General features: G+C 40.1%; 1 protein-coding gene across 4 annotated transcripts in view; it reads left to right on the plus strand.

Annotated features, from left to right (window-relative positions):
• Positions 1-670: 670 nt before the first annotated feature.
• HELB (DNA helicase B) overlaps positions 671-20,672 on the plus strand; it is a 32,044-nt gene continuing 12,042 nt past the window's right edge. Inside the window, exons 1-10 of one of the 4 annotated variants that reach the window (XM_045073085.1) lie at positions 671-960; positions 2,532-2,942; positions 4,060-4,229; positions 6,364-7,242; positions 10,611-10,788; positions 11,950-12,091; positions 14,286-14,440; positions 17,797-17,878; positions 18,606-18,665; positions 19,841-20,069. In XM_045073085.1, the coding sequence (XP_044929020.1) occupies positions 774-960; positions 2,532-2,942; positions 4,060-4,229; positions 6,364-7,242; positions 10,611-10,788; positions 11,950-12,091; positions 14,286-14,440; positions 17,797-17,878; positions 18,606-18,665; positions 19,841-20,069 (2,493 nt within the window). In that variant the 5' untranslated portion in view covers positions 671-773. The other 3 variants (XM_013056081.2, XM_045073087.1, XM_045073088.1) reach the window with 3 other exon arrangements.

Genomic DNA, 20,672 nt, shown 5'->3' on the forward strand with positions numbered 1-20,672 from the left:
CTGGGATCGAGTCCCGCATCGGGCTCTCTGTTCAGCAGGGAGCCTGCTTCCTCCTCTCTCTTTGCCTGCCTCTCTGCCTACTTGTGATCTCTCTCTGTCAAATAAATAAATAAAAAATCTTAAAAAAAAAAAAAAAAGACAGAATCCTGGGGTCCCTGCCCCAGATCTCGACACGGTGTGTATAGAATGGAGCCTTGAGAACTGTACCTTGATTAAGAGCCTTTGCTGACATAAGTTCAAGTCCTTAAGGAAACGGAGGACAAGAGCAGTCCTGAGTAAACGGGTCTCCCATCTGGAGATTCGCGGCTCTGTGCCTTGGGTGGTGGCCGTTTGCTCTGAAGTGCATCTGGGCTTTCGTTCCAGGGTGTTGGGGAGGGCTTCGCTTTTCCGGGCTCTCCAGGCTCTCTAGACACGGCCTTCCCTCTCATTTCTCTCTCCGGAAGTGCGATAAGTTCTGCGGATGCCACACCTGACGCTGCCCAGCGGGCGGTGCAGTCCAGGTACCGCTCGGACCCTCACTTCTGGATGCCGAGTGCGCAGGTTCTTCTCCAAACCCCCAATCGTCCCGCCTTCATCCCGCCCCTCCAGGGTCTTATCCCCGCCTTCCGTGGGAGTTTGGGGAGGAGCTTCGCCGCTGCCCCGCCCCTCCGCACATGCTCGCCGCCGTGGGGGCGTTCCCGGAAGTTCTTAATTCGCGGAACTGATTGGCGGATCCTGGCTGTGTGCCCTGCCCGGGTTTTCCGGAATTTGGGGAAAACTGCAGGGGGAATAATATGGCTTTTTCGAGTCAGCCCTTGCGGGAACTGCAGGGACCTCTGCTCCCACCCAAGGACTTGTTGGCGGAGGACGATGACTGTCTGAAGGAGGACGTGGAGGAGGATGAAGACCTGGAGTTTGTGGATGCCGAGGAGCTCTGCAGTGGGGGCGTCAAGGCTGGTACCCTCCCCGGGCGCCTCCACGGTGAGGAAGCCCCCTACCCCGAGGGGATGGGATTGGTGGGTGGAATGTTTCCCGTTCTGGCCTCGTCCTAAGTAAGACGCCCCATTGCTGCTAGCAGACGTGTTTTGGGGATGGCCTAGCTGTTTCCTCCTACTTAGGATAGGATTCGGTAAGTAAGTAACAATAGCCGTGACTTGAGAATACGTGACTTGAGCTTGTGCTCAACGTGTTTGATCTCATTCGATGTTCACAACTCTTTGAAGTAGTTTTATTTTTATAGTCCAGGAAACAGTTGGCTGTCGAGCCTGTATTCATACCCAGAATTAGAGTTTTTTAAACTATTTTCCTATCCTACCCGGAGACAAATATTTATTTACCAGCTACTTAGAAAATACACACACTCACACACACACACACACAAACACCTCAAGGCATTGTGGATTCATTAACTTTGTGTCAGTAACGTTGTGATGAGAGCTTATCTTGCGCCGTTTCCTGTGTTATGAATAATACCTTTTATGTGTACGTTGTGAGTGATAGCTAGGAAAATTTTACGGGTAAGACCAGAAAAGTGTTGTGTGTTGATGGCATTGTTCTGAATTTGCGCTGTCCAGTACAATAGTCACCAGCCTCCCGTGGCTCTTGAGAACTTGAAGTGTAGCTGGTGTAACTGAGGAGGTGAAATTTTAAATTTTGTTTAATTTTAATTAATTTAAATTTAAATAGTCACATGTGAGTGGGCAACACAAGCTTAGACAGAAAGTTTTCAAGTATTTGTGGAGGGTTTAGTCATTTATCCTAAAAGTATTAGTGACTGGATACCATGTTCCAAGCAGGGTACTGTTTGTTGCCGGGGGGATACCCAAGAGCGGTAAGATAATAAGGTTTCTGTCTTAATGGGGCTTGTTCTTTGGTGAATAAAATAAGACATTTTAAAAAATAATTACAGAAGTAACTGTAATATTACTTAATGCATAGAATGAATAATAAGTATTGCTCTGAGAGGGCTTGTTCTTTGGTGAATAAAATAAGACATTTTAAAAAATAATTACAGAAGTAACTGTAATATTACTTAATGCATAGAATGAATAATAAGTATTGCTCTGAGAGGTTATAACCTTGAGATTCAAGGAAGACTTTCGTGAGGAAGTGGCCATTAAATTTAGAGGTCAGTAGTAAATGGGGGTAAACAGTAAGGAAGAGAACATTTGAGGCAGATGGAACAACTTACGTAAAGGCCCTGTGGTGGGCCGGTGGGGGGGACCATGGGATATTTAAGAAACTGCATGAAGGTCACTTTTGGTTTAGGTCAGAATAGCAGAGAGGTGGCTGTTTTTAGAAGACAAACAGCAGACTTGCCATGTACCATATGTACCTCTTGGAATACAAGGACAAGTGGAACATTATCTTATTCTAGAGAGCTTACAGCACAATGGAGGGAGACTGATAAATGGGTAAGTGGAATGTATATGTAGATACCCTAATAAACATCTGTACAGGGTGCTGTGGGGAGGAACAGAGTGGTAGATTTGGTAAAGCATTGAAAAAGAGGTTTTAAAATGTCTTAAATTAACTTTTTTTTTTTTTTTAAGTTGTAATTTGTGATGAAAACACTCAAGAGAAATGTGACGTGTTTGGACGTTTTCCAGTAACGGGTCCTTGGTGGCGAGTGAAAGTGCACGTGAAACCTGTGGGATCAAGGAGCTATCAAGTTCAAGGATTTCCATCTTACTTTTTACAGTGTGATATGTCACCGCCAAATCAAGAACATATCTGTTCCCTGTTTCTTAAAGACTGCAATTTCTCCAGTGATTATATAAATAAATTTTTAGCATGGGTAAGTGCTGTATCAAGCTATAAAAACCTCAACTTTGGAAATATTAGGGAAACATTAAGAATGTTCCAAAAGGAAACTGGAAAGAAGGGTCAAAAACAGTCTACACAGAATGAAGAGGAAGAGTCTCTACTGGAAAATGAGATGTGCCTCCCTGTGGAAAACACGAGTAGGTGGGATTTTATCATCCAGTTTTATTGTAATTGAAATACTTAATGGCTAATGTGTTTTAAGATATCACCACTATAGTATGTTGGCACACTATTCTTTTTTAAAATCTGTTTTTGAAAATGTGTTTCTGTTGCTTTTGAGTTTGTCATTGTAATTTCTAGGTTACCTCATCATTAAGGTGGAGAGGTTGGGAGAGAGGATCTTTAAGCTCCTTTCAGTTCCTCCCCAGCCCTAAAGCTATGTTTCTCTCTGACTTTTGTGTGAATTGGATTACCTTGAGTCATTAAGAAAAAGTTCAGTTGTGGGGCACCTGGGTGGCTCAGTGGGTTAAGCCGCTGCCTTCGGCTCAGGTCATGATCTCAGGGTCCTGGGATCGAGTCCCGTATCGGGCTCTCTGCTCAGCAGGGAGCCTGCTTCTCTCTCTCTCTCTCTCTCTGCCTGCCTCTCCGACTACTTGTGATTTCTCTCTGTCAAATAAATAAATAAAATCTTTAAAAAAAAAAAATTCAGTTGTTAACTATTCAGTTCCAGTTATTACTCTGTTTAAGAAGGCAGAAGAGAAAAAGAAGAATACGAGTATTCCATTTTGGAAAGATTTCAGTCCAAAATGGTATAAAATAATTTTTTAGTATGGTGTTTTATCTGGACATTCACCTGAATGCAATATTTCATTTCTTAATTATTTGAAATAAATTTGGCAGGACATCACCGAATGACATCAGTGACAAAAGAATCTTGATAACAGAAAAATGATTATAAAGGTTAATATGTCAATGATTTATTTTTTGTGCTTAGCTTTAAATTTATCTTTATAAATGGAATCACAAATTTTACTCTGATTATATTGTACACAAAAGTAAACAGGAGGCTCAGGAGTGGTTGTCTAAGCATTCGAAGAACATAAATTTTGGAGTTACATACAATGATGAAAACCACTTCAGTGCAAAATCGATTGTTGTAATACAATCAATTTTCTTGCTGGTTCAAGTAAATTTATTTATCTCTCTTTGATTTGGATTTTTGGAACTGGTTGTGCTCCAGAAGGACGTTCATCACATCGTTGTTCTGTGAGCTCATCTGTATGTTTTGATTTGTTCTTTTCTGTTATCCTGTAGTTCCATTTATAAATGTAATGACAGCTTTGCAGTTTCCAAAAGTAATGGAATTCCTTCCAGTTCTTCTGCCTCGACACTTTAAACGGCTCATAAGCTCGGGTTCTACGAAGGTGTTGGAAGACATAGAAGAGATGTTAGGTACGCATCCATGGAAACTTGGATTTAGTAAAGTAAGTAAGACACTCACTTTAGTAATCTTGTGTAAGGGAGGATTTCTCAAACTTTACATCTTTACAACTTTACATTTACAAACTTTACAGTTTTTGCATCTCTTTCAGAGGAAGAAAATTTGTATGGATCTCAATGTTGATTTTTCTTTTAGTGTTAGAACCAACTAGAACTTCTTATACTTGTAGCTCTTATGCAGGAAATTTATGAAGGACAACAAAATAAAAGAATTGATGACATTGAAATTGTCAATAATTTAATTATATAATTTAATTTAATAGAAAACATCTTTTTGGTTACTGGTCATTTGCAATGTGAATATAGATCTCATTGAAGACACAAGTTCTTAGTAATTTGGCAAATCCGTTTAATCCCTCACTTTTCTATTTGAACTTTTGAAAACTTTCATTACTCTTGTGGTACATCATGATATGATTGGAATTTTTATTTGGCACAATAATACCACTTACATATGAATATGAATCCACTTCTGTTCTTACCATTAGAAACCAAGAGGAGGAGTGGCACTATGAGACTTCAGGGGTGTTGGAAACCAAACTCAGCACTAAAATGTTGGCAGTACTTGGTTATGGGTGGTTTTCCAAGTGAAATACAGTTTAAAAATTCTGAGATAATTCTTGGATCCCCAAGAATGCTTTCCAAACCTCTTTCCCCCCAATCTGAGAAATACTGAAATGATGCATTTGTTCCCTATGTCAAATGATGATGACTTCAGTATATCTTGCAAAATGAAATTCTGGAGCATTAGATTACTATATATATCCAGTAGAGAAGAGAGACAGAACAATGCACATACTAAGACTCAAGTGGGAACAGGAGACTTGAAATCCTGCTGTTCAGTATGGAAACCACCATCAAGAATAAAGACCATTAGTGAGGTATTAGATGGCTGAGGCTGCCAACCCTCTAAGTTGGTGCTTCACCCCATGGTCTGGGTTTAAACAATAGAATTTTATTAATAGAAATTTATTTTAAATAATAGAAATTCATTTTCTCATGGTTTTGGAGGTTCTAGGTCCAAAATCAAGTTGTTGGTTGGTTGGTTTCTTCTGAGTCCTTCTTAGCTTATACATGGTTGTGAGAAGACACTTCTCCCCAAGTCCTCACATAATCTTCTTTTTGGGCCTATCTGTTGTAATTGCCCTTCTTGTAAGGATACCAGTCATACTGGATTAGGGCCAGTGACCTCATTTTAACTTAATTACCTATTAAAAGACTGTATCTCCAAATATGGCCACATTTTGACATACTAGCAGGTTAGGATTTCAACATATGAATTTTGCAGGGACACATTTTAGCTCATAAAATGTATAGAGGGCTCCAGGAGGGATGTCTCTGTGGGTGGGGGAGAGAAATGGAGCTGGTGGAGAACCTACTGAGGGGATCATGGTGAAGGAAGTTTCATGCCCCTTCAGCAGAGTTTGGGCAGAATGGTTGAGAGGGATGTCAAAACCTAAACAAGCCAAGAAAGTGAGGCAGTCATGAACTTCACTATATATGCAAGAGTTTGACACAAAAGTTAATATAATTGTAGTATATCCTGTCACTCAGCTGTGAATCCTAAAATCGATTTAACCAAAATTGATTCACAAAATGTATAACTTTTTTTCAGAGATGGGAAGAGGAGAAGCATGTGTGGAGGCGATGGTGTGAAAAATAGAGAGCTTAAAAAAAAGAAAAAGAGAGAGAGCTTCCCTAGAAAAAGACTTACCATAGGAGGGAGTTAATATTAAATAGCAAAAATTAAAAAAAAAAAAAGGCTAGTATAAACAGTACTTAGAACAGTGTTGACTTTATAAGCCATGGAAAGGGTGAGTCAGGGGATTCCTATCTTTTGTGAGAAGCTGCATAGTGTTATTTGACTTTGAAAACTGCATGTGTATTGCTTTGAGAAAATATAATTTTAATTAAAAATGTATATAGATCTTTAATTACAGTATGGCAAAAACTTGGTAATGTATTATGTACCCAGTTTTTTTCCCCCAAATTTTGTTGATATACATTTCCTCTGGGACTTAAGCATTACTAACAAATAATACAGTTTCATGTAATTCTGATAATATTCATCAACATTTGTAATTTTTATAAACCAACTTGAATTTTATTTTCTTAAAGATAACCTACACAGAACTGAAGCTTTTGCAGTGCGAGGCAAGTTGGACATCATTTTGTCAGTGCAAGTCTCTTCTCCGGTTGATGAGTGATTTGGAGAAGAATGCATTAATAATATATTCAAAACTGAGGCACATATGTCGAGACCAAGGGCACACATGCATTGAAGAAGCTGACTTAACTTCTAAGTTGTCAGACCAGATGTCCTTCCAAGAGGCTTGGCAGTCTCTGAAGTTTTTGAAGGACATTGGTGTGGTGACATACGAGAAGGGCTGTGTCTTCCTTTATGACCTCTACCAGGCTGAGCGAGGCATTGCCTCTTCGATATGTGACCTGATGACGAGGCCTCCGTGGCATTTACGGGTGGATGTCAAGAGGGTGCTGTCATTAATTCATACCACGAACCCTGAGAATTCAAGAAGCAACGAGACGCTGAACGAAAGCCAACCGGACGAATCAAGTTTAGAAAACTCTGTGGATGTTCTGGACCCCCAGGACAGTGGTGACCACATTTGGGAAAACGGTGAAAATGACGTGAACGCAGAAATAAATGAAGCTCAGCTGGACCAGGGTCAAGTGGCTGCTTTGGAAATGGTTTGCTCCAATGCCGTGACGGTCATCAGTGGGAAAGGCGGCTGTGGGAAGACCACCATCGTTAGCCAGCTTTTTAAGCATATGGAGCAGTTGGAAGAAAGAGAGGTAAAAAAAGCCTGTGAGGATTTTGAACAGGACCAGGATGTCCCAGAAGAATGGATCACCTTTACCAAGCAAAGTCTTCCGAAGGCCGACAAGGCGCTAGAGGTGTTACTCACTGCCCCGACTGGGAAAGCAGCCGGCTTACTGCGGGAGAAAACTGGTTTTAATGCTTACACACTGTGTCAGGTAAAACTTTGCCCATTTTTAAATTTCTTCCTGATGGCACTCAGTAGGTACTTCTTGGATGTCTTAGGGCTCCCTTCTTTGTAGTAGAACATTTAGATCAGAGCCACTCAGAGCAGCCGGTCTATAAACTGCAACTGGTTTGCAGGGAGGCGGAAGCTGGTGTGGGAAGGTCAGTCAGTAACCTGCTTCTCTCATGGAGAAAGTCTTGCTGTGAAAAGGAAGTTGGCCAAATGGAAGTGTAGGCATCACGTCGTAGTCCGTGTAGATTCTGGTACAAGCTTTATCGGGGTGGGGCTGCTTACAGGCATGTTATTATCCACAGACCTTTTCCGAGAAGCACTTGTGTGGAAAGGACAACGTTTTATCCTATTTTATAGAAGGAAAACTGCATAGAAGTGAATGCTTTGATCATCGGGTTCAGTTCTTTAGCTCCTTGACCCACAACAACGCATGGCCCACAGTCACATAATAAAATTTTCAAATGAATTGATATGCTCGAAAAACATAGTTGGGGCTGTAGTTAGAACTCATGGAATTTTAAACTTGTCAGGAACTGAAAAGGTTTTTCTAGGTCTGACCTGTGATTTTTATAGATCAAGGAACTCAGTTGTTGGAAGATTTCTGAAGGAAATAATCATTGACTTGGACTGTAAAGGACAGAGAGGTTCAGGTGAGAAGGACGTTTTGTTTAGGGGGAAGGCCTTTCCACAGGCATTGAGGAGAATGATCATAGTGTGGATAGATGGTTTTGAGGTGATGGCATTGATTAGAATGAATTGTGTGTGCTGTAAAATAATGGAAATTGAATTTGGTTTAGACTGGGAACTTGAGCTTTAAAGTTTGCAAAGTATCTCATTAAATCCTTGGTAAACCAGTGAAGTGAGTAGGTGGTATCATCTCCATTTTACAGAAGAGCCCAGTTGAAAACTGGGGGTATTAAATGACTTGGCCAAGATCGGAACCAGGTGTAGAGCTACTGGCCTTTGGATTCAGGTTTGTGACCTCCCCTCTCATTGCGCTTCCTGTGGTGCCACAATTCCCTCCTTTATTATAGATCTCGTATACCTAACGGAGCTTGGACTTGGTTTACTGGGGAGCCATTTAGGATCCTAAGCAAGAGAATGAAATGAAGAAAGCAGTTTTAAGGAAGATTACATAGAATCATATAGCTATGAGCCACCTCAGAAAGGACATTACACATTACCTTTATTTGTCACATGAGTGAACATAGCCCTAGAGAAGTTCAGTGTAGCTCACTGATGGTAGAGTCTTCTGATTATTTTATGATTTTTCTCATTATGCCTTCACATCTGGTTAGTCTGAAGGGTTGGCTTAGAAGAGGAGAGCTAGAGACGCATTGTTACTAAGTTTCATCTTATGTTCTAACTCTGATCAATGAGTAGTATCTTAATATCTGTCTGGGACGCTGGGAGAGAGTGTAAGGCCACAGGAAAGGCACGCCATTTATTTATCCCTTGGGCTTCGGGTTGCCAGATGGAGCAGATAAAAAATAAAAGTATTTTTTCAGTATAAGGAAGTAGCAAATACTGCATCAAACATAGTTGTACTAAAATGTCATTTATCATTTATCTGAAATTCCTGTATTAATCAGGCAATCCCATTTTGGGTTAGAATATAGGGGAACATGATTGTAAGGCTGTGGGAGTAATCTAGGCTCATAGATGGGGCCTATATTGGCCTATATTGGCAACACCAGAAATATAGTGGAAAATGTCAACCAGGCATTTCTAAGATAACTGATTGAATATATAAAATCAAAGGAAGCAGTTGGCCACGATTCAGATGTTCTTTTGAGACAAGGCCAATTGAGAGAATGGGGGTTTTATTGAAGGGAATTGATGCATTTGGGTGGAAAATATGAAGGCTTTTACTAAATAGTAGACATGTTGAATCTAGCTTCAGTAGAAAAATTAAATAAAGATAGGATACCATTTAAGAAATCTGTGTACATATATAGTTGTACATACTTGCAACGTAGAAACATTTTGAGAATGATGTATACCAATATATGTAATGTTCTCTGGTTTTATTTTCCAGATTTTTCTCCTCATCTGAATTTTAAATTTTTATTTATTTTTTTTAAAAGATTTTGGGGCGCCTGGGTGGCTCAGTGGTTTGGGCCGCTGCCTTCGGCTCAGGTCATGATCTCAGGGTCCTGGGATCGAGCCCCGCATCAGGCTCTCTGCTCCGCAGGAAGCCTGCTTCCCTCTCTCTCTCTCTCTCTTTCTCTGCCTGCCTCTCTGCCTACTTGTGATCTCTGTCTGTCAAATAAATACATAAAATCTTTTTTTTTTTTTTTAAAGATTTTATGTATTTATTTGACAGAGGGAAATCACAAGTAGATGGAGAGGCAGGCAGAGAGAGAGAGCGAAGCAGGCTCCCTGCTGAGCAGAGAGCCAGATGCGGGACTCGATCCTAGGACCCTGAGATCATGACCTGAGCCGAAGGCAGCGGCCCACCCACTGAGCCACCCAGGCGCCCCGTAAATAAATAAAATCTTAAAAAAAAAAAAAAGATTTTGTTTATTTTTGCAAGAGAAAGAAAGAGAGAGCACATGCATGAGTGAGCATGAGGGGGCGGGTAGGAGCAGAGGGAGAAGCAGGCTCCCCACTGAGCAAGGAGCCCAATGCAGGACTCTGTCCCAGGACCCCAAGATCATGACCTGAGCCAAAGGCAGACGCTTAACCAACTGAGCCACCCAGGCGTCCTCATCTGTATTTTTAAAATAGTAAATATTATTACATCTTTAATAAATAATTTTAAGTTGTTTTGTTGGCGGTGGTGGGTGGGTTTTTAAATGTTGGGGGCGTAAGGGAACTAAGACTATTAGAAGAAAAATAGTGTTTTCATCATTAGGATGGGAAAGCAACCTTATTTCCAGAAGGGAGTGTTACGATTAGGAGGAAAGGAGGGCTGAAGTGACCGGGCCGTCTCCGAAGGCCAGCAGGTTTATTTGGGAATGGGAAAGAACAGGGAGCTCTGTCTGGTCGAGAGCGACAGGAGAAGGGTTGAGATTCTGCCAGTACTATAGTACCGGGTGTGAAGCTTGTGAAAGTTAACACACGTAGTACTTAGCAGAAAACCCTTTTTAAAACTGTTTGATCTTTTTGTTGTTGTTGTTTTTAGATTTATTTGATCTACTTCTCTGTGTGTCCATCCCTTTAGGGTTTTAAAAAGCTTTAACTTGTGTGTCCTCCAGTTTTTTAGACTGTCTCCCTGTGTGGCTTTACCTACATCCTCCCCCCCACCCCACCCCATTTAAGTTTTGTTTTAAAATTACATGTTGTTAAGATTTTGTTCTGTGAACTTTATAACCTGAACTTAGAAATGCCATACTTTGCTTGTAGGTCAATTACAGCTTTTATTTATGGGAGAAGAAAAGCCCGGACAAGAACCGTCCATGGAAGTTTTCTTCAGTTAGAGTTCTGGTTGTGGACGAAGGGAGTTTGGTATCCGTCAGAATCTTCAAGTCAGTTCTAAAGTTATTGTGTGAGCACTCCAAACTTTCTAAGCTTATTGTCCTTGGTAAGTTAAAGAGTGTTGGAATCCTAATTGTTTAGTTCAAAGCGTTGCAGTTGGTAGCCCGGCTTACACCATTTCACTGTTTCAGTATCCATATCCTACAGGCAGGAAGCCGTTTCTTAGAGCCCACCCCCTCAGCCCACCCTGAGTTCAGTCCGACCTCTCCCTCTATCAGCTCGGGTGGTTCTTCAATTGGGCCGGGATATTAGAAGAGCAAGCTGCAAAATGAAATAGAGTTGTCAGGGGTTTCTGCTAATCACCTGAATGATGACCGTTAAAACAGTAAAAATGTCCCGCACTTAGAGCAAATAATGATGTAGATCGTTTGGAAATAATAAGAAGACTGAACTATAGACCACTTAGGAGTGCATTTATGATTTTCGCTAATAACTCAAGTTGGATATCAGTAGCTGCTTAAATCCTTTCCCATTCCAGTGAGATTTAGATTCGGTTGGGTACCACTGGTCTGTAGACAGTATGATTTCTTGGAGAATCCTGCCTTGGAGAATCATACCTTGAGAAGCAAATTGTATGCAAATAATTCTCTTAGGTCTTTGAGGATGTGCTGTAAGCAGTTGATTCTGTTAATGGCTTAAGCATTTCCTCAGTTTCCATTGAGAAAATAGTTGTGGTTTGCTTTTTTTCTTTAAACTCCAGGGTTGGTTTGTTTCAAGAGATTTCTAATAAAGCCAAACATGATTAGTTATATTATGGGAATTTATCTCTTATCAAATACGTAGGGCTTGTTTGTGTTTTATATGTTCACTCTATTTATTTGAGGGCATGGATTCTTCTAGGTCCACTAAGATGTGAGCAAGATTGAGTAAGTGACTGAATACCATATACCTGAGATTCTAAGGCACGTTTTTCTCTAAAATGTATGCCCCTAGACAGTTTGCCCGGGGTTATAGGTATGAAGGAAGTTCAATTCAGATGTTACCTTACTGTGTTATCACTGTTTTTTATATCTCAACTGTTCCTTCTGAATGCTTTGTTGTTAAATGTTTTTAAAGAGTTGATGTTCTTAAGTAATTTGGGGGACGCTTTTTTTCTTAGAATAACTCTTTATAATTATAGCACATGGCAGTAGGGAGAAATAAAAACAACTTCTAAATTTCAGGAACCCCATTACCGAATACCTACTATATCTTATTCTCCTCTTAGGTGATATTAGACAGTTGCCCAGCATCGAACCTGGTAACTTGCTGACAGATCTTTTTGAGACTCTTAAGTCAAGAAATTGTGCTATTGAACTAAAGAAAAACCATAGAGCAGAATCTGAGCTAATTGTGAACAATGCCACAAGGTATAGTATAATGAAAATTTTGCATTTTCTCTCTGTTGTATTAGAGATTCAAAGTAAGAAAATACCTATTAGCTTTTCTATTAGGGCAGTTCAGTGCGGTACGTTTACTGTGCCCTTCTAGCACACTTATTCTGGCCTTCAGGCATATACGCACTCTTTGCCCCAGAATTAGAAAAACAAGGTAATGTTTTTCATTACTGGTCCGGCATGAATTATTGAAATTTAAGAGCAAATGTATTTTCCCGATTAAAAAATATATATATATATATGAATTAAAATTACATCAAGCTTAGAGACTAGAATAAGCCCAAGGGAAACAGAGACTTGGAAATGAGTTCATTAGACTTCAAGGGAGAATGGGAAGAATTATCCCCTAATTTTTGTAAGGGGAGCCCCAGGCCAAAAAAAAAAAAAAGGAATATGGTATTTTCCGTGATGAATCCTGGTGGTACCCATGGCATATTATTCCCCTTAGAGTAGAAGAGAATCCTTCTCTTCCCTTAGTCTTTGCATACACCTTTAGAGTGACCCTCTGTAATTGATGTGATGGGATCCCAGAATACTAAGACTGTTTTATTCATTGGGCCAAGATTTATCTTTGTTTTTTGACACTCTTTTACAAAATGTTGGTTTTGTTGCTCGAACATTTTCATGGTTGGCTTCAGCAGAAATGAGAACATTCAAAACTTCCTTTCTCTATGCCCGTCTGCCCTGGGTAGGACTATGGCAGTATAAGAAGGATTGACAGGGATAGGGCGGATATGGTAGGTTCATATTAATTCATTAAGCACAAGAATGCAGTTGGATGTGTAATATCCTTTTTGTCTAACCGGGGTCCCAGGATCGAGGTCCACATTGGCTCCCTGCTCAGCAGGGAGTCTGCTTCTCCCTTTGACCCTCTTTCCTCTCATGCTCTTTATCTGTCTCTCAAAAAAATAGATAAAATCTTAAAAAAAAAATCTTGGAGGAATCTAAAGCACATTAGATTTCTTAGAACTTAGTTTATCTGAAACGTAGGAATTCCTTTTATTAACCCTTTTAGTGTCATTTGAGCTGTGCTGCTTTCATCATTCCTTCTTAATTGTCATCACCAAATATTTAATGTCACATAGAATCCCAGTGATAGCAGAGAGGGGCTCATAGAGTTAGAAGTGTTTCAAGTTCTGGGTCAGAAGCAAAACAGGAATTCCATGGTGATTCTCAGCACCCCCAGATTTAGTTCTGGGATATTTATATATCTGGGATATATAACAATAATAGGACATTGCCCATGGAACTGTTTGAGAGTTGAGGGCATTCATCTGTTTTGAGGCACTGTATAATTTAGTTTTTTGTGAATAACAGATATTAAATGATCTATTGCAAATCAGTTAAAACCTTTTGATCTTTGTCTTTTTGATCTTTGATCTTCTTCCTTTTCCTCCCTTTCAACCCTATGAGGAAAGGTTGAAGATGGCAGTAGGGTACCACTAGCTTTGAAGCAAGGTTGCCATTAGGTCTTTTCAGGGAGTTGGTCTTCTTCCAGATAACCAAGGGGAGACCTTGTTATGACAAGGCACCTGCCCCATGCTCTGTTTTCTGATAGGATTTGCTAGTCTTGGGAAATATAAGAACAAAAGAAGGAGGAGGGCATAGAAGCAAAGAGAAGATGTGGATACTTGGTTCAACTGAGAAAATGAGGCCACATGTATGATACACACAAAAGAAAGGTGGAAAAGAGTGTGATGTAAGCCTATGGAAAAGGCCCCAAAGAGTTGGGGAAAGGGCTATGGAGCCAGAAGGGCCCAGATTTACCTCCTAGCCCTCTGCTTTCTACCTCTGTGTCTGGAGGCAGCCCACCGCAGTTGCTTAAGCCTCATGCTACTCATCTGTGAAATGAGGATAATACCTACCCTTGTATTGGTCTGGAGGAGACTAGGTCAAATTCTCAGAATGGTAAATTCCCTGGCAGTTTTAGCTAATGCTTTTAATTTGCTTGGGGGTAGGGGACTAACTGATACATGTAACATTACAGTCTTGCTAGTTCTATTTTCAAACTCATTTGCTTTTTATAATGCCTATATGAGTAGCCTTTTCATCTTATTTATTGTCTATTAGCAGATATCAGTTATTGTAATGCCATTATCTCTGATAATATATGAGGACACATTTTTGGATGTTAATGTATTGCTCTATTATTTTATCTTCACTTAAGAATCTCAAGACGCCAATTTCCAATATTTGATGCAGAGCTGAATATCTCTGATAATCCAACATTCCCTGTGTCAATACAAGATAAAACATTTATTTTTATCAGACTCCCAGAAGAGGATGCCAGCTCTCAATTATCGAAAAATGATCCTCACTCTTGTAAGTATAAACATCTGTATTATGTAGCGTTACGATTTCAGTTTTCTAATATACTTACTAAATGACTAGTTGCAATTTTATCTGGTGGTAAAGATAAATATTGCTAGTAAAACATTTAGGCACTGTTAATAAATAAACTATTTATTCATCATCAAATGCAGAGGACCTTGGATTTTGCAAAGAAGTAAGTTCTCCAGCCCAATATATGTAACCATATATATGTATATTTTATTTATTTATTTATTTTTTTTTTTTTTTTTTACGGTTCCAAAGAAGTTGTTTATTTGCAGATACAAAACAAGGCCCTGGCCATGGGAGGGCTGCCCCTTGGGCTCACCCACAGCAATTTTTCCCTGGCCAGAGAGAATGAGTAAGACTAGAAAAACTTCATCTCTCCCATCCCACCCACCAACTCCTAGTCAAAAATAACTGGGACCCCAGCAGAAGGTCCCGTCTCTCCCGCCCCGGTTAAAACTTAAAACCGAGCCCAGTATATGTAACCAGATCTGCCTTAACAGATCCTATGTGTAACATCTCCTGGTGGAAGGATCTTGGAACGACTAATGACCCACATATAAATACACACATATCCAAGAAGTAAGCTCTTGACACATACATAGTAAGAGCTCAGTATTTGTTGAGTGAAGAGGTGGATGTAGATGATAAGTTTAAAATGAAGCAAAGCCCCAGGAATCCAAGTTCATTCAGGAGAAAGCATATGCTAATTAATGAAGATTTTCTTTTATAGCAGTTGGAAAAGTAATTACATTTGCTATTGGGTACATTTGAGAATCAAAAATAATGGTTAAACTGTTGCCAAGTTGAGTTCCTACTAGTTCTTTCTGTTTCTTATCAAATGGACAGGGATTGCTTCCAATTATGGGTCTTAGGATGACAACGTAACAGGGTCAAAAAGAGCACAGGATGCGGAGTCTTTTCGCTTACGTGTATGACCTGTGTCACATCACATAAGCATTTGTAAAATGGGATTAATAGGACACTGCCCATGGAGCTATTGTGAGGGTTGAGCGCATTCATCCATTTCAAGGCACTATATAACTTAGTTTTTTGTGAATAATAGATAGTAAATGATCTATTACAAATCGGTTAAACCTTTTGATCTTTATTTGTATTCTGAACATACCTAGCAAGCTTTTTTAAAATAGTGTAACGGTTTCCTCAAAATTGAATTCATGAAGGTTTAAATGATTATTACCGAGCATTTATTGTAGTGTTGTCATCATTCTTCAGGGTATATCCTAACCACTTAGCAACTTTCACTCTGATGTGAAATTCAGGGTTGTACTGCTTTATGTGTAAGCCTCTCCTGCTTTGTGGGTCATAGTCACAGTTCCCTTGGGTTGGGTTCCATTCACATGGTATAATAATTTTTTTCTCTTTTGAAATGGGATCATATAATACATAGTATTCTATAAATGCCTTTTTCATTTTTTAAATTATGGAAATAATTTCTATTCCTTAAAAAACGTCAAATAGGGGCGCCTGGGTGGCTCAGTGGGTTAAGCCGCTGCCTTCGGCTCAGGTCATGATCTCGGGGTCCTGGGATCGAGTCCCGCATCGGGCTCTCTGCTTAGCAGGGAGCCTGTTTCCCTCTCTCTCTCTCTCTCTGCCTGCCTCTCCATCTACTTGTGATTTTTCTCTGTCAAAATAAATACATAAAATCTTAAAAAAAAAAAAAAAAAGTCAAATAATTCAGAAGTGTCTGAAGTAAAAATGAATATTTCCCTGTTGTCTTCCTCTCCATTTCCCCCAAGGCAACCCCCAAAGAGTCACATACTATTTTTCTTCCTCATCCACTACTCTTACTATGCTGTAAGAATTTGGTGTTGATCCTTTAAGCCTTATTATATCCAGACACAAACATATAGTATTTATTTAATATGAATAGGATGATAAGCTGCATGTTGCTTTGTGATTTTTTATTAAATATATTTGAATCATTAATAGGTAACATTTATTCTCACAACAGCTTAGTTAAGAGTAGGTACTAGTACAGATAAAAAAATGAGACTTAGCTGGTTAAGGAATGTGCCCTCCTTGTCACTCCATTTGAGGCTACCTAAAATAGGATTAGTTTTATTTCCGGTGCCCATTCTTTATGTTAATGAGAATGTACTTTAAGAAAAGAGCGGTCTGCTTCAGAATGACAGCAGAGCTCAGCCGATGCTGTTTTTCCATCTCAATTATAAACTTCAACTGGGAAGTTAGTCCCTTCTTTAAAAGAACTGAATAAATAATATTCCATAGAGAGAGGCATGTTGTGCTTTTCCATTAATAATTAAGTTACTGAGTAAATGATTCCCATTATTACAAAGTAGAGAGATGGAAGACAGGCTTAATAGCTGGGCTAGAACTTCAGAGGTGCTGAAGTGTGAGAAAAATGCGTGTCTTAGAATCAATGAAATACAGTGTACATATTGATCTGTAAGATGTCGAGAGAATAAAGAAAGCAAGGAGCAGAACAGCGCGATCCTGTATGTGTAGAGGAAAGCAATATCCTGTGAGACCTTTGGAAATTCCTGCTCTGGCAGGCCTGGGGTTGGCTGAGGGTGTGCTGAGTGGCCATTTGTTAGTCAGAATCTTCCCTTCATCTGAACAACGAAAGGCTCATAAGCAACTAATTTAATCTTCCTCGAGCAGGGCCTCACAAGGCCTGGGTTTTTTCATTCCACGTGATTCATCTGCTACAAGGGGAAGGCACATAAGCCTAGAATGCTCTTACCTAAGTTTTTCTGTCTTCTCTCTCTTGTGAGAAATGTTCACTGTTTTGCACTATTGGTAAGACAGATGAGAGGAAGTCTCCTTCTCAGCGCTTTGAGGGAGGCTCTAATCATTGTCAGTGATCCGAGGTCTAAAAGGGAGGCCGGCCACCTCTGCCATTTGGAAAGTGGCTTTTACTTCCAAGAGCCTCAGCTTCACATTTCTAACTAGAATATAATCGGTGTCTGCGTTCCAGCTATTTCCTAGCTGGCTAGGTTTGGCCCCTCTTGGGATGGACACCCCGGCTGTCAGGGGTTAACCTTTTAGTTGCTGGCTCCTGGAGGTCTGGGCATCTTGGGGGAGCAAATGAAATCAGTGCCGAGTGGTTATATTACAAATTAGGAGCTGTCCTGGCTAGTGGTTGACGCCTCTGTTGAGGATAGGGCATCTGGGATCTTCATCGTCGTTCTCGCTCCTGGTGCTCTGGCTGCTGTTGCAAATGATGTTGGCGTCCCCATGGCCTGCTTGAATTCCATTTCCCAGAGCCCCCTGAGCAGGAATTCTGAGCTGCTCCGTCAAAACAATGTTGTACTTTGGTGCTTTTCTCTATTAACTTTCTTCTCTTGAATTACCAGATTTATATTCTGCAGTTAGAACCCTACTCAAAGAAAATGACCTACAAGATGCACAAACATCACAATTTATTGCATTTAGAAGGTAAAGCATTTACAGCATTTTAATGTTCTCAGCCTTGCCTTTAAATCTCATAACTTATATAGATGCTGTTTAAATGGGAGACTCTCATCATTCATCACTGCGAATTCTCTCTCTAATCTTGAGGTCTTTCTTTGTTAGACATGGCAGAAGGCAGTTTTTAAACAGGGCTCTTTGTGTGGCTCAGTCAGTTAAGCCTCTGACTCTTGGTTTTGGCTCAAGTCATGATCTCGGGGTTGTGGGGTCCAGCCTGCATCAGGCTGTGCACTGAGCGCTGAGCGTGGAGCCTACTTGGGATTCTCTCTCTCTCTCTGCCCCTCTCCCCACTTGCACTATCTTTCTCTCTCTCAAAATAAATAAATAAAATCTTAAAAAAAATAAATAAGGCTCTTGCTACCGAATATTACCTTTGGAAACTCCCATGAAATCTGAGCGGAACAAAGATTTACATTGAGATAAAAATGACAGAGGCCCTTGGCTTGGCTCAGTCAGTGGAATGTGGTGCTCTCGATATCCGGGTTGTGAAGTCAAGCTCCATGTTGGGTGTAGAGATTACTTAAAAATAAAAACTTCAGAAAAAGAAAAGATAAAAATTAAAATGGTTTTTTCTGGACCTCTTCCTAGAAACTTTTAGTCTTGTGTAGTACATTGACATCGTGGATAATAGGAGTAAACACAGAACAGATACCATTATGGTGACCCTCGCTTCTTGCTTGTTCCTGTGTTCCAGGCAAGACTGTGACGTCATCAACGCCTGCTGTTGCAAGCACTACACGGGCCACCTAATCAAGTGAGCACAAAAGATCGGAAAGCTCCAGGACAGTCCTTCCTTTAGTCACTGTTCTTTTATTTGTCTTGACCTTTATCATTGTAGCCACATATTTAAAAATCATTTTTATTCTCACTTGTGAAGTCAGACGATCTCTTCAATTAAATATAATGTGTATGCTTAGGCACTGACTGTTTTGGCAATCCGTGTCATCAGAAAAATAAGGAATACAGTTTTCCTTGTGGTTTTCAAGTTGGCAACCTCCAGCTTCTCCAAGATGAGTGTGGGGAATTCAGAATGGTTTCCAAATACGATATGTGCTTAGGTGTGTCTGGGAACCTTAGCAACTGGATACCTGCAGAGAGCACCTTTGTGGACATCTGTCAGAGAAATAGGAGTATGGAAAAGTTGCTCTGTTTACACACCGGAAGAATTAACTCACTTGTCTTGCATTTATCTACACTTACTATTTAATAAGTGTAGAGAACGTAGAGATATGAAAGTTCTAGAAGAAGCTCCCTGTCTGTTGAGGGAAGCCACAATGAAAACCACCTGAGGTTAGGGAACACCAGCAGGAGGTCATCCAGTCTGTCCCAGTGACTGTGATCTTGGTGGGGGTGGGGGTCAGTTTCTTTTTTCCACATATGTAAAAAGAGGATACCGAGCAGCATTTCCCTTGTGCAGTTGTAGTGAGGGTGAAATGAAATAATATCTCTAAAGCACTTAGCCTAGTAACTGGTATATCACCAGTGTTTATTCAATTTGCTGCTGCTGTCCTGATAAAAATCATAATTATTAGACTAGAAGTATGTGTATGTGGGGTTAAGACGTGAAATAGGATAGTGATAGGAGAGATTGGCGAGGAGAGGATGAGTTTAAAAGGTAGACTCAGTAAGATCTTGGGTAACTTTTAGAGCATAGAGGAAAAGAGAGATGTCAGCATTTATGCCAAGATTTCTAATTTGAAAAAAATTGGCTGGGATGGGTCTTTGGGTTTGCAGTGCTGCGGAGGGGATAGGAGTTCAGACCATGACCGTGGGAGCCCGATTTCTTGTTGGCATTTGGAGAACAAAAGTGAAGTAAAGAGAGTATGGAAATCATCTTGAAAATTGGATCAGATCTGAGTCGGGATTAATGCTTAAAATGAAATCGAGTTTTTCTAAACCTCAATGACATATTCTCATTTTCTGACCCAGAGACCATCGGAATAGGCTTCAGTTTGGAGTTGGTGATAAAATTTGTTGTACCAGGAATGCATATCTCTCGGAGTTACTCCCTGGAACTGCCTCTCCCAGTCAGGAAAGTAATGAACGCGAGGCCAGTGGTGACGATTTTAATGGTACTCCTCATGGTTTTGCTAAAAATAAGCATGACTTTGAAAGTGATATTCGACTCTGCAATGGAGAAATATTTTTTATAACAAAGGCAAGTGATAACAGAAAAATAGTACCTTTTTACCTATTAGAGATAGGTGTGTGTTTTTTTTAAATTACCCTAGGTTTGATTCAGAATCTAATATCAGAGTTGACATTCTTCCATAATTTTTTGCTAAAAAGATTTTTGTATTCACTTTTTTTTTTTTTTTTTTAAGATTTTCTTTATTTGAGAGAGCACAAGAGAGGGTAGGGTCAGAGGGAGAAGTGGATCCCTGCTGAGCAGGGAACCTGATGTGGGACTCAGACCTGGGACTCCGGGATCATGACCTGAGCCAAAGGCAGTCACTTAACCAACTCAGCCACCCAGGCACCCTGTATTCATGTTTATGAGGGATATTGTAGTTATCTAGTAATATCTTGTCTGATTTTGGTGTCAGAGTAATGCTGGCTTCATAAAATGACTTGGGACATGTTTCTTTCTCTTAAATTTTCTGGAAGACTTTGTGAAGAAACATTTTTTAATAAGTTCGAAGAGCTTGGGTAGCAAAAATAAGGGACAAATGACACACTTACTGTATTTTGCAAAGCATCATTTCTTTGGTTGCTGCTTACCTGTAGAAACAAGAAGTTACCTTGAATTTGTTCTCATTGT

This window comes from Mustela putorius, unplaced genomic scaffold (assembly GCF_011764305.1).
Source record: "Mustela putorius furo isolate JIRA1106 unplaced genomic scaffold, ASM1176430v1.1 tig00537227_pilon_pilon_pilon, whole genome shotgun sequence".
NCBI classification, from domain to species: domain Eukaryota; kingdom Metazoa; phylum Chordata; class Mammalia; order Carnivora; family Mustelidae; genus Mustela; species Mustela putorius.